Source organism: Cyclopterus lumpus, chromosome 21 (genome assembly GCF_009769545.1).
Source record: "Cyclopterus lumpus isolate fCycLum1 chromosome 21, fCycLum1.pri, whole genome shotgun sequence".
NCBI classification, from domain to species: Eukaryota; Metazoa; Chordata; class Actinopteri; order Perciformes; family Cyclopteridae; genus Cyclopterus; species Cyclopterus lumpus.
In genome coordinates, this window is record NC_046986.1 from 9,043,922 (window position 1) to 9,056,996 (window position 13,075).

General features: G+C 42.0%; 3 protein-coding genes across 4 annotated transcripts; 2 read left to right on the plus strand and 1 right to left on the minus strand.

Moving 5' to 3' along the window:
- The first annotated feature begins 711 nt into the window (after positions 1-711).
- Positions 712-8,991, plus strand: LOC117750997 (NAD(P)H dehydrogenase [quinone] 1-like). 2 transcript variants are annotated; one of them, XM_034562486.1, is made up of 6 exons: positions 712-848; positions 7,704-7,871; positions 7,952-8,082; positions 8,158-8,271; positions 8,353-8,454; positions 8,672-8,991. In XM_034562486.1, exons 1-6 carry the CDS (start codon positions 800-802, stop codon positions 8,969-8,971), a joined length of 864 nt encoding a protein of 287 aa, XP_034418377.1. In that variant the 5' UTR covers positions 712-799; the 3' UTR covers positions 8,972-8,991. The 2 variants fall into 2 exon arrangements, with proteins under 2 accessions (XP_034418377.1, XP_034418378.1); XM_034562487.1 differs by lacking the exon at positions 7,704-7,871 and having other exon boundaries at positions 714-848.
- Positions 2,742-4,300, minus strand: LOC117750998 (NAD(P)H dehydrogenase [quinone] 1-like). The gene is made up of 6 exons (XM_034562488.1): positions 4,185-4,300; positions 3,863-4,030; positions 3,652-3,782; positions 3,463-3,576; positions 3,280-3,381; positions 2,742-3,063 (listed from the first exon to the last, which is right to left on the minus strand). Exons 1-6 carry the CDS (start codon positions 4,186-4,188, stop codon positions 2,764-2,766), a joined length of 819 nt encoding a protein of 272 aa, XP_034418379.1. The 5' UTR covers positions 4,189-4,300; the 3' UTR covers positions 2,742-2,763.
- A 2,510-nt stretch (positions 8,992-11,501) lies between the features above and the next one.
- On the plus strand, positions 11,502-13,075 carry LOC117750690 (NAD(P)H dehydrogenase [quinone] 1-like). The gene is made up of 6 exons (XM_034561975.1): positions 11,502-11,668; positions 11,823-11,990; positions 12,071-12,201; positions 12,277-12,390; positions 12,472-12,573; positions 12,776-13,075. The coding sequence occupies exons 1-6, from the start codon at positions 11,665-11,667 to the stop codon at positions 13,073-13,075; spliced, it is 819 nt and encodes a 272-aa protein (XP_034417866.1). The 5' UTR covers positions 11,502-11,664.

Sequence of the window (13,075 nt, forward strand, 5' to 3'; positions counted from 1 at the left end):
AAAATGGAAAAATTCTTTTATTTCGATATACCATTGAGATATAGAATTTGCCCCCATCCAAAAGGTCTCTGACTGGCTGTCTTTTGAGTAAACATTCACTCAGTAACTTTCTATTCAATTGGTAAAAGTTTTTTTTCTTGATTTTGTCTACTTTTTGTTTATTTGTAACAAGGTAGGATCTACAGATGTTTCAACCATCCCAGGGAGAGCAGACATGTATTGGATTAGCTATCAAATGCATCAAGTGAAACATCATAAAATAAGCTTTCCAACAATATTTTTTTGTACGTGGCATAAATAACACTAATGAATGTAGCAGAGATATAACAAATGAGCCAAACAATGTACGTACACCCTGTAGATTTCAAAACTATGAACACCAAATGGAGGGATGGTCAGATTGTCTCTCCTTTGAGGTTGGACGTGAAGAGTCTGAGGTTGAGGAGAATGGAGAATGTAACATATAGGAAGTTTGGTTTCATGCAAGAATCCTATTGTGGATTTAATCGACAGATTAGATGACTGTAATTTGGTGGTGACAAAGTTTGTGTTGACCATCTGTGTATATTACTGCATGTTTCAGTCCAACTTTCTGTTCCTCCTAACTTCCTCTTTTTTCTATTCCTTGTCCATTTGCCAGTTCTTGCAAACCCTCTTGTGTGGTCAAACAATGTGTAAATGCAAACAAGCAGATTGTTCCCACCTCTTCCTCCCTCAGCTCTCCAATATGTCTTGTTACCATCTGCTGTCATATATTGTTTCCGCTGATTTGGAATCAGATGACATCTAATCAATCACCATGGCTACAGCGGTGAGGAGGATGAGGCTCGGGCAAGAGAAGAAGAGAGGTGAGACACACCAGACACATCGAGCCAACTACAAACAATGATTTACATTGAGACCAAAAGTCCCATTGCTTGTTTTGGCCAATCAAGGATGAAAAAAGGTACTCATTGAACAATGATACAAAACAAAGAAATGTAGCAAATCCCTGCATTTAAAAAGCTGGAGACAGGAATGTTAAATCACGTTTGCTTGATGTCTAACTGTCTGACTTTCATTCAGTCAGAGAACTAACTCTGGAAACAGTGATTCTTATCTCGGTACATGCCTCTGCTGTGACATTAAATAGATATGCACAAGGTTTGTCTGTCATCCACTCTATTAACAATGCAACTCAGTGTTTTGCTGCTAAACACTGTCACGGTTCAGTGAACATCACTTCACCACGTTGCCTTCAGGGTCATTGGCTCAGGAAACCCTACGTGGCTGAGAAAATATAATAAGTGACTTATTATCCCGACGAGGACAAAAGAGAAGAAAAGGTGAGCATGAGGATTACGGGATTTTAATATTTGGCTTATTTATTTAATTTGAACTGTATAGCAGTTAGAAAACCATACAAATGTTGCCCTTGATAAAACAAAACTACAATGCCAGGGAGCATTTAAAATGGAATGAATACTAAAAAGCTGAAAAAAGAACCAAGATGACTAAGAAACACAAATTATTCAAAGTCACAAAGTCATGTCAATATATGATTCTTTATTTCAGTGTCTATTCCGCTCTGTTTCCTTTTCTGTTTTGTTGCATAATTGCACGTATCTCTCCTTATTTTGGGACCTTCTGTTGCCAGGAAACTCAGTCACAGGTGTCAGCAACCGCAGACTTTACAGCCCCTTAATAACTGAACTTGAGCGAGGTTTATTGGTCTGCTATATATAAACAACCAGGAAGTCAGGCCAGATGCAATTTGTACGTTAGTTTTCTGAAAATGTTTTTTTCTGCTGACCTGAAAGCATCCACAGTAATAAGGAAAGTATTGTGAGACGTTAACATGAATCCAAATGTGTGAGAAGCTGAAAGTGAGAGAGATCTATATCAAACTTTCATCTCTTAAGGTTATTATTGTTGATCCCTTGATATGGAAAGAAACAATTGAATGTGGCAAAATGTATCGAAATAAATGGAATGTTCTTTTGATCCACATAAGTGACTTGTTTGAACTTTTAATCACCAGTTTAACATTTCACTGCCTCACACAAACACTGAATTTACAGCAACAAAATGTTCCTCTTCTGGTAGGGACTGTGATCCAAGTATACGTCACCCATTGTCTACTTCCACTACTATGTTAACCAGAGCAAGTACTTAGTATGCATTTCAAAGAAACTATTAGGTCTCCGCAAGACCTTCCTCCAGCTGATGAACCACTTGAATGCATTTTAATTTGTAACCCTGTCAGGCAGCAGCGCTGAGCGTGCACTACGAGGATCACTGTAAATCCTTGTGCTCCGTTTACTTGGTCATGAGAGTGATTAGATCAGTGACATTGATCTGTTAAAGGCGGCAGTTTGCATGCTTTACAATGACTCTGTCCGGCCAATAAACAGCCACAATTCATGACTCACCATCTGGATAGTGATCATTCACTTTCCCTCTCAAGCTCTGGCAGATATTCACAAATTGTGATTAAACCATGAACGGCATAAAAACAATCTCTTTACTGGGAAAGATACTGGGGACTTTTAACATCCAGTGGTAAACAGTATACAAATCTACCATGAGTTGGTATAGTCCAAGGGGTGTGGCCTTTGTAACATTTACATAACTTCTTGGCTCTGCCACTTGAACCCAGTCCTTCATATTTCAATCATTACATTGTAGATGCAGGAAAAATAAAATACAATCTCAAGCGTGATGTAAATATTAAATTCAGCTTTTATTTTCCATTACACAATAAATACAGAAGCTCCACCGTCTTTAGACTCCAGCTTTCATCTGGTTGTTAGGCGGTAGCGCCTTTCCTAGGTGGATCCCAACAGTCAGTCCATACTCCTTGGCAGCGTGTTTCTCATGGACCTCAGGCTTCAGCTGGAAACCCTTCTCCCCATCAAAGCAGTCAGAGGGGGTGAAGGAAAGGGGTTTTTCTTCCAGGACTCCATGCAGTCGGGTACGCCAGCCCGTCAGCATGGTGATGCGAGCCTCAGAGGGAACGTGAGACGGAGCCCAGAAGATCTGAGGGGCCAGAACCTGGAAGCCACAGTAGTGCAGGATGCCGTTCTGGAGAGAGACAGCATTTAAATGTTGTGCTTTAGACCCCATTTAAAGAGATATCCTCTGGAGCGATCATTCAATTGGCCTTTCTAGATGGCAGGAACCTAGCAAACACTGAAGATTTCATTCCAAGGTTGTACATAGAAATAAATGCCATTAAACTCCCAAATCCTACATTCTGAATCTTCAAGGCTTAGTTGAAGCAATATTCTGATGCAGTACCTGTAGTGGCCACAGTGTGACATTCATGTCTCCATTAATACCATCTGCACTAAACATGGACTCCTGAGACCCAGTGGTGAAGGACAGCATGGCCTTCTTGTCCTGTGCAGAAAGAAAGCAAATTAGAAAAGTAACAGAACAGCTTTAGACTAGTAATGCAAACTGCTTGATTTGAGTCTTTACTTTGAAGAGACCCTGGCTGTATCTCTTCTCTGGAGTGTAAGCATAGCCCAGTGTGAGCACCCGGTCAATCCAGCCCTTCATGATTGCAGGAACAGTGAACCAGTACATGGGGAACTGAGAAGTAGGGCCGAGTGTTAGTATTGGGCATAGGGAGGCTTAACGAACACATTGCAGTCCCCAAGCAGCTACCTGAAAGATGATGAGGTCTGCCTGTGTGAGTTTGCGTTGTTCCTCAGTGATGTCAGCACACAGTTTTCCTTCCTCCCATGCCAGTTTGGTCTCCTCTGCATAACGGAAGTGATCGGCATTCTTGACGTCTCCTGCAGAGAGAACATTGCATTTAAATTCTGAAGTTCAAGAAAAAGCCACATTTATAAATGCCAGGGAGGTATTAGTATACCGGTGATGTCCTCAGCAGTTGCAGTGGCTTTAAACTTGATGGCGTACAGGTCCGATACTTCTACTGTGCAGCTCTGATCGGTTAAAACGTCCACAGCAGCGTCTTTGGCTGCAGCGTTGAATGAGCCAGAGCTCTGGTGGGCATACACGATCAACACTTTGGTCACAGCTAAAGCAAGAATTAGAGAACAGAGATGAGCACGCACTTGATCAGAAAGTTAGCAAGTGACGCACTAGTCCAGTTTGAGATCCAACATTAAACAGAAAATACATATACTGCCAAATCTCTCAGCAAACACTAGAAAACATAGTAGATAATTCACCCATTCTGAACACTGCTGTCAACTGCAACTGCTGAGTTTTGCAGATAGCTGGTGTATTGAGTGAGAGAGCAGGTCCGTCTGGAGCAACATTCAAGATGCTGTTTTATACACCACAAGACTCAACACACAGCCTTCTCACATGTGCTGTCAAACAGCAATCAAGGTCATTAACCAATCACCTGGCCTCTCTCAGAACAGTCATCCACATATCTTTTATTGAGCCTGGACAGCATTTTTAAATGGGGAGTCTTATTCATGTACCACTTAGCCAAGAATATGTAGGTTTTGATCAGTTAAACCAGCTACAGATTTAGCCTATGTCTAGATTTGTATATATGTTGCAAAAGTATGAAGATACTTTGAAATTAAAATAATACATTGTTTATTGTAAAAGAGACAAGGACAACACCAATCCATCCATGGAGGGATTACCAAACTGGCCTATCAGGGGCCTAAAGGGGGCAAGTATGCCAGGGTGTCCGTTGTGACTCTCAAATTACAAACAAATATCCGTCTATTATTCAACCATGTTGGAGGAAATGTAAAGAGCAGTGAAATACAGGGTTTTTTTCTGTCTAAAAATAGCAATCTCTCGGTAACGGGCCGTAAAGTGCTGTTTTTGTTTGAATTCAGCATCTGTAACTAGAGACCTATAACCTGGATTTTTCTCGTACCGGGAGTAAATGTACTAAAGTCAACATTGTCTCCAGTATAATTTATTTTATTTTGTCTAAATTCTGGATTGTTTTTATATTTCATGCTTGCGCAAGGTATTTTATTTGCTTTCTATGCTTTATTTGATGCATACTTTTCCTTTTCTTGACTTTTCTGATTCTCTTTTTTTGTGTGGAAAGAAACAATTAAATGTGGCAAAATCACAATCTTATATTACACCTTAAAAATGTAAAATTTTATATAAACACCAAACAATGGTGCACCGCTGTCATGCAAATGTCATGATAAATAGTGATTTCCTGTCAGCAGGTAATACAACGTGCCTCTCACTTGTGTCTGCTGCTCTCTGGTGGACTAGTGCATACTCTATAACCACTTCACTGAAGAAAGGTTATTTCACAGAGTGATTTCTTTGTAATTCAGTCTCAGTCACACACAATTTAACTTGTGACGATGAACTCACCATCAACTGTTGTTGAGAGGAAATTAAAAGTTCTGAGTTTCAGGTGATAAGTCTCGGCTTGAGGGCTGGTGGTCAGGGAGAGTGATATTTTCTTTAAGATCTGCTTTTTTCTGATAAAAGCTGTTTATTTCTGTGTGTTTGATCAGGAGGAATTACTTGGTATGTATTTTAAATATTAGAGGTCTCTACAAGACCTTCCTCCAGCTGATGAACCACTTGAATGCCTTTTAATTTGTAACCCTGTCAGGCAGCAGCGCTGAGCGTGCACTACGAGAATCACTTTAAATCCTTGTGCTCTGTTTACTTTTGGTCATTCGAGTGATTAGATCAGTGACATTAATCTGTTAAAGGCGGCAGTTTGCATGCTTTACAATGACTCTGTCCGGCCAATAAACAGCCACAATTCATGACTCACCATCTGGATAGTGATCATTCACTTTCCCTCTCAAGCTCTGGCAGATATTCACAAACTGTGATTAAACCGTGAACGGCATAAAAACAATCTCTTTACTGGGAAAGATACTGGGGACTTTTAACATCCAGTGGTAAACAGTAACAGTAACAGAAAATGTATTGACTTTCAACAGGCTCCTCAGCACAGATGTAAAAAAGGCACTCAGCATTCACCCATCACCACCGTGCCTCTTTTCAGTGACATACTGAAGGTCAACCAAACACTGCACCTCAAATTCAGTATTCTGTTCATGCTGAAGATGTCCTTTTCAATGTTACGATAAACAATATATTATTTTACTTTACTAGCATATGCATAATGTTGTAGCATATCCTAAGGTGCAGTAAATATAAGCATTATTTTTAAAGTGTGACCACATACAGTATATAGAGGATCAACTAACTGTGTTTTCTCACATTGGCCATATGATGGCACTGTAGGCTACATTTTCAAATTATTTTCCAGCATTTATTATAATTACAAACAAGCTAAAAGCCTCTGTGGGTATGTATCTTTAATGTCCCTATGCAATCCATAGCTGCATGGTTGTGGTTTTGTGTAAAGGAGTTCCTACATGCTGTCAAACCTTCAGTACCAGACACTACATACTTCACTTATATAGCAGAGATCTCGAACTTTGGAGTACTTCATGCAATGTTGCGAAAAAAATGTCTGAGATGATAAATTTGTCATGGTTTGTCAATAAATCACAAACCATGAACACAACCCTCCTGACGATCCCTTCCCATCTCAACAGAGAGAATGCAGCCAGATGCTTAATATTAAAGCACAACGCGTGTGGTGTTGGGGAGAAGAAATAGAGGCAGAGACAAAATGAGATGGTCTTGTAAACATCAGAATGCTTCAAAATGTTAAATTTGAATAAAATGCGAATTTGGCAAACATCTATCCTTAAAACTCAATTTCTATAAGCCAGAAAAAAGAGAGACAATGGGAAGAAATTTAGCGGACAATGGGTATCAATATGTCTCACTCATGCGGCATAATTGCACACATGTACACCTATGTGCTAATATGTAACAGTTGACCATTAAACCCTCATTCTCACAGTGGCTAAAACTCAGAGCTGATTTTGGTCCCAGATGTGTGCCAGCTCATGTCTCAGGCCTTTGATGTCCATTGCTGAGTGTTTTCTTCTTTTTTTCACAGGGCAACATTCGTGAGTGTGCTCGACCGCAGGCAACCTTTTCTGTAAAGAGAATAATGTTAAGGATAACAGAGCCTGAAACCCGAAAGAGTAGAGTGAGAGGATCACTGAGCCACATCTGCTTCATGTGGTTTGAAGACATCAGGACTGTTACACAATTTCTAAACATATAGTACACAGACAGACAAAGACACACATGCATGCTCTCAAATATCCACACGGATACTCTGTAAAAACAAAAGACATTGACAAACCTATGCTCAGTCTCTTTCTGGCTAAGCTGAAATGGGAAAAACATACATTGCCTTGAAGTAGAAGATGAATGTCTACGAGTATTATTGTTCGTCCTGTTATGAACAGGCAACATTTGTAGCTGGTTTAACTGATAAAAACCTACATATTCTTGGCTAAGTGGTACATGAATAAGTGATTGGTTAATGACCTTGATTGCTGTTTGACAGCACATGTGAGAAGGCTGTGTGTTGAGTCTTGTGGTGTATAAAACAGCATCTTGAATGTTGCTCCAGACGGACCTGCTCTCTCACTCAATACACCAGCTATCTGCAAAATTCAGCAGTTGCAGTTGACAGCAGTATTCAGAATGGGTGAATTATCTACTATGTTTTCTAGTGTTTGCTGAAAGATTTGGCAGTATATGTATTTTCTGTTTAATGTTGGATGTCAAACTGGACTAGTGCTTCACTTGCTAACTTTCTGATCAAGTGCGTGCTCATCTCTGTTCTCTAATTCTTGCTTTAGCTGTGACCAAAGTGTTGATCGTGTATGCCCACCAGAGCTCTGGCTCATTCAACGCTGCAGCCAAAGACGCTGCTGTGGACGTTTTAACCGATCAGAGCTGCACAGTAGAAGTATCGGACTTGTACGCCATCAAGTTTAAAGCCACTGCAACTGCTGAAGACATCACCGGTATACCAATACCTCCCTGGCATTTATAAATGTGGCTTTTTCTTTAACTTCAGAATTTAAATGCAATGTTCTCTCTGCAGGAGACGTCAAGAATGCCGATCACTTCCGTTATGCAGAGGAGACCAAACTGGCATGGGAGGAAGGAAAACTGTGTGCTGACATCACTGAGGAACAACGCAAACTCACACAGGCAGACCTCATCATCTTTCAGGTAGCTGCTTGGGGACTGCAATGTGTTAGTTAAGCCTCCCTATGCCCAATACTAACACTTGGCCCTACTTTTCAGTTCCCCATGTACTGGTTCACTGTTCCTGCAATCATGAAGGGCTGGATTGACCGGGTGCTCACACTGGGCTATGCTTACACTCCAGAGAAGAGATACAGCCAGGGACTCTTCAAAGTAAAGACTCAAATCAAGCAGTTTGCATTACTAGTCTAAAGCTGTTCTATTACTTTTCTAATTTGCTTTCTTTCTGCACAGGACAAGAAAGCCATGCTGTCCTTCACCACTGGGTCTCAGGAGTCCATGTTTAGTGCAGATGGTATTAATGGAGACATGAATGTCACACTGTGGCCACTACAGGTACTGCATCAGAATATTGCTTCAACTAAGCCTTAAAGATTCAGGATTTTAGGATTTGGGAATTTAATGGCATTTATTTCTATGTACAACCTTGGAATGAAATCTTCAGTGTTTGCTAGGTTCCTGTGGTCTAGAAAGGCCAATTTAATGATTGCTCCAGAGGATTTCTCTTTAAATGGGGTCTAAAGCACAACATTTAAACGCTGTCTCTCTCCAGAACGGCATCCTGCACTACTGTGGCTTCCAGGTTCTGGCCCCTCAGATCTTCTGGGCTCCGTCTCACGTTCCCTCTGAGGCTCGCAGCACCATGCTGACGCGCTGGCGTACCCGACTGCTTGGAGTCCTGGAAGAAAAACCCCTTTCCTTCACCCCCTCTGACTGCTTTGATGGTGAGAAGGGTTTCCAGCTGAAGCCTGAGGTCCATGAGAAACACGCTGCCAAGGAGTATGGACTGACTGTTGGGATCCACCTAGGAAAGGCGCTACCGCCTAACAACCAGATGAAAGCTGGAGTCTAAAGACGGTGGAGCTTCTGTATTTATTGTGTAATGGAAAATAAAAGCTGAATTTAATATTTACATCACGCTTGAGATTGTATTTTTTTTTTTCCTGCATTTACAATGTAATGATTGAAATATGAAGGACTGGGTTCAAGTGGCAGAGCCAAGAAGTTATGTAAATGTTACAAAGGCCACACCCCTTGGACTATACCAACTCATAGTGGTATGCGCAGTCTCTGCATAGTCCACAAGTTCTTTTTGCTGCGTTCCAGCAGTTTGTCCCTCAAACCCAAAATGGGCATTACGGCATTTTTACTTGTATAGAGCTTTACAAGGTACTCAAAAAACATTACATGGTAAACAAAAGCAACCATAGAAATGAGAGCTGACCTAATAGAAAAGGCATAATGAGCTACCATCACAGGATAAATGCAGATTTAAATAGTTTTGAAAGTGGAGGTGCTAAGAGGGCAGCTATGGAGAAAGTCCGATGCTTGGCCAGAGTATGGAGGGAAAGGAGGTTGCCGTCGGCAGATCTGAGATTGTGGGTGGGAGCTTGTCAAAGGTGTGAAGGGCTTTGTATGACTGTCCGTAGACCTGTAAATGTGTTGGGTACATAGTGCTGTGGTGTATGTACAGTATTCATCCCGGTTAATGATTCCTGTTCAGTTTCCTTTACTGCTGGTCATGCTAATTGGACTCACTAGAGAGCAATGAAGTGTCTGTTGGCTTCTAGTTATGTCGAGCCTTTGCTTGATACTACATTCAATGCCCAATTATTTGGTCATTACTTGTTATTAAACCCACTGTTGCTGAACATCATACTAGGTTTATTCAGGTGATATGGCCACAGGTTAGTATTTGTCATTCAGCCTGTAGTGTTGGTGTCCTACCTTTGGGATACTAAATGTCTTCAGTTCATTGCTGTTAACTGTTAGCCATTCATATAATGGGATCATTTGGTGTAGGTAGTCCCCATTGACCTTGTGATCATGCTAACCATAGCGGTGCATGCCATGTTCTTTAAAATGCTTGGCTTTAATAGTTTTCCCTTGTTTTTATAGAAACCACAAACACCTACTTACAAATGCATATAACAAAGGTATTTCTGTACATATTGTCAAGCCAAACTTGGCAAAGATGTCTATCAGGAACTACAAGACTATTTGTGATCCGTTCAGTCACTTCAGTGGTGTGATGTGATTTCTGGATCCTAAGTTTTGAGTGACGCCACTGTCAGCCAACCTTTCTATTATGGTCCTTCAAACTGGATCCCCATTTCATCTTTGACAAGGATGTCTAAGTTACCAGAAGAACAGCGCAGAGTGCGTGTCTGGAGGCGGTTGTCCCTCCACCCACACCTTAAAGACAACAACCTCTCAGGTTTTCATATGAGGGGCAACCTTCCACATCATGCAAACCTGTTCTGCAGAATATAGAAGAAAAGGAGGGTCTATTTGGCATGGAGTGCTTAGCATCAGTCAAGATAACGTTGTCTCTCCACAGTAGATGGAACGTGAACAAGAGTCACAACGGACACCCTGGCATACGCGCCTCTTGACCTCTTTTACATGTTACATTACATGTCATTTAGCTGACGCTTTTATCCAAAGCGACTTACAATAAGTGCATTAAACCATGAGTCCAAACTCAGAACAACAAGAATCAAGCGAGTACAATTTCTTCAATAAAGTTAAACTACAAAGTGCTATTGGTAAGGGACATTTAAGTGTTACCAAAGTGCTACTACGGCGCTACCTTCCCTATTCAAATGATAGTCGAAAAAGATGTGTTTTTAAATTGCGACGGTAGGTGTAGAGACTTTCTATGCTGTCCTGATGTCAATGGGGAGCTCGTTCCACCAATGAGGAGCCAGCACCGCCAACAGTCATTACTTCATCGAGTGTTTAGCTCGTAGTGACGGAACTACAAGCCGATTGGCAGAAGCCGAGCGAAGTGAACAAGGTGGGGTGTACGGTTTGACCATGTTCTGGATGTAGACCGGACCCGATCTGTTTGCAGCACGGTACACAAGTACCAATGTTTTGAAGCGGATGCGGGCGGCCACCGGTAACCAGTGAAGGTCGCGGAGGAGCGGAGTAGTGTGGGTAAATTTCGGGAGGTTGAAGACCAGTCGAGCAGCTGCATTCTGGATGAGCTGTAGAGGTCGAATGGCATTAGCAGGTAGACCTGCCAGGAGGGAGTTACAATAGTCTATCCGTAAGATGACCAGAGCCTGGACCAGAACCTGTGCCGCCTTCTGAGTGAGGCCCCTGATAGGCCAGTTTGGTAATCCCTCCACGGATAGATTAGTGTTGTCCTTGTCTCCTTTACAATAAACAATGTATTATTTTAATTTCAAAGCATCGTCATACTTTTGCAACATATATACAAATCTAGACATAGGCTAAATCTGTAGCTGGTTTAACTGATCAAAACCTACATATTCTTGGCTAAGTGGTACATGAATTCGACTCCCCATTTAAAAATGCTGTCCAGGCTCAATAAAAGATATGTGGATGACTGTTCTGAGAGAGGCCAGGTGATTGGTTAATGACCTTGATTGCTGTTTGACAGCACATGTGAGAAGGCTGTGTGTTGAGTCTTGTGGTGTATAAAACAGCATCTTGAATGTTGCTCCAGACGGACCTGCTCTCTCACTCAATACACCAGCTATCTGCAAAACTCAGCAGTTGACAGCAGTGTTCAGAATGGGTGAATTATCTACTATGTTTTCTAGTGTTTGCTGAGAGATTTGGCAGTATATGTATTTTCTGTTTAATGTTGGATCTCAAACTGGACTAGTGCGTCACTTGCTAACTTTCTGATCAAGTGCGTGCTCATCTCTGTTCTCTAATTCTTGCTTTAGCTGTGACCAAAGTGTTGATCGTGTATGCCCACCAGAGCTCTGGCTCATTCAACGCTGCAGCCAAAGACGCTGCTGTGGACGTTTTAACCGATCAGAGCTGCACAGTAGAAGTATCGGACCTGTACGCCATCAAGTTTAAAGCCACTGCAACTGCTGAGGACATCACCGGTATACCAATACCTCCCTGGCATTTATAAATGTGGCTTTTTCTTGAACTTCAGAATTTAAATGTAATGTTCTCTCTGCAGGAGATGTCAAGAATGCCGATCACTTCCGTTATGCAGAGGAGACCAAACTGGCATGGGAGGAAGAAAAACTGTGTGCTGACATCACTGAGGAACAACGCAAACTCACACAGGCAGACCTCATCATCTTTCAGGTAGCTGCTTGGGGACTGCAATGTGTTAGTTAAGCCTCCCTATGCCCAATACTAACACTTGGCCCTACTTCTCAGTTCCCCATGTACTGGTTCACTGTTCCTGCAATCATGAAGGGCTGGATTGACCGGGTGCTCACACTGGGCTATGCTTACACTCCAGAGAAGAGATACAGCCAGGGTCTCTTCAAAGTAAAGACTCAAATCAAGCAGTTTGCATTACTAGTCTAAAGCTGTTCTGTTACTTTTCTAATTTGCTTTCTTTCTGCACAGGACAAGAAAGCCATGCTGTCCTTCACCACTGGGTCTCAGGAGTCCATGTTTAGTGCAGATGGTATTAATGGAGACATGAATGTCACACTGTGGCCACTACAGGTACTGCATCAGAATATTGCTTCAACTAAGCCTTAAAGATTTGGGAATTTAATGGCATTTATTTCTATGTACAACCTTGGAATGAAATCTTCAGTGTTTGCTAGGTTCCTGCCGTCTAGAAAGGCCAATTGAATGATCGCTCCAGAGGATTTCTCTTTAAATGGGGTCTAAAGCACAACATTTAAACGCTGTCTCTCTCCAGAACGGCATCCTGCACTACTGTGGCTTCCAGGTTCTGGCCCCTCAGATCTTCTGGGCTCCGTCTCACGTTCCCTCTGAGGCTCGCATCACCATGCTGACGGGCTGGCGTACCCGACTGCATGGAGTCCTGGAAGAAAAACCCCTTTCCTTCACCCCCTCTGACTGCTTTGATGGGGAGAAGGGTTTCCAGCTGAAGCCTGAGGTCCATGAGAAACACGCTGCCAAGGAGTATGGACTGACTGTTGGGATCCACCTAGGAAAGGCGCTACCGCCTAACAACCAGATGAAAGCTGGAGTCTAA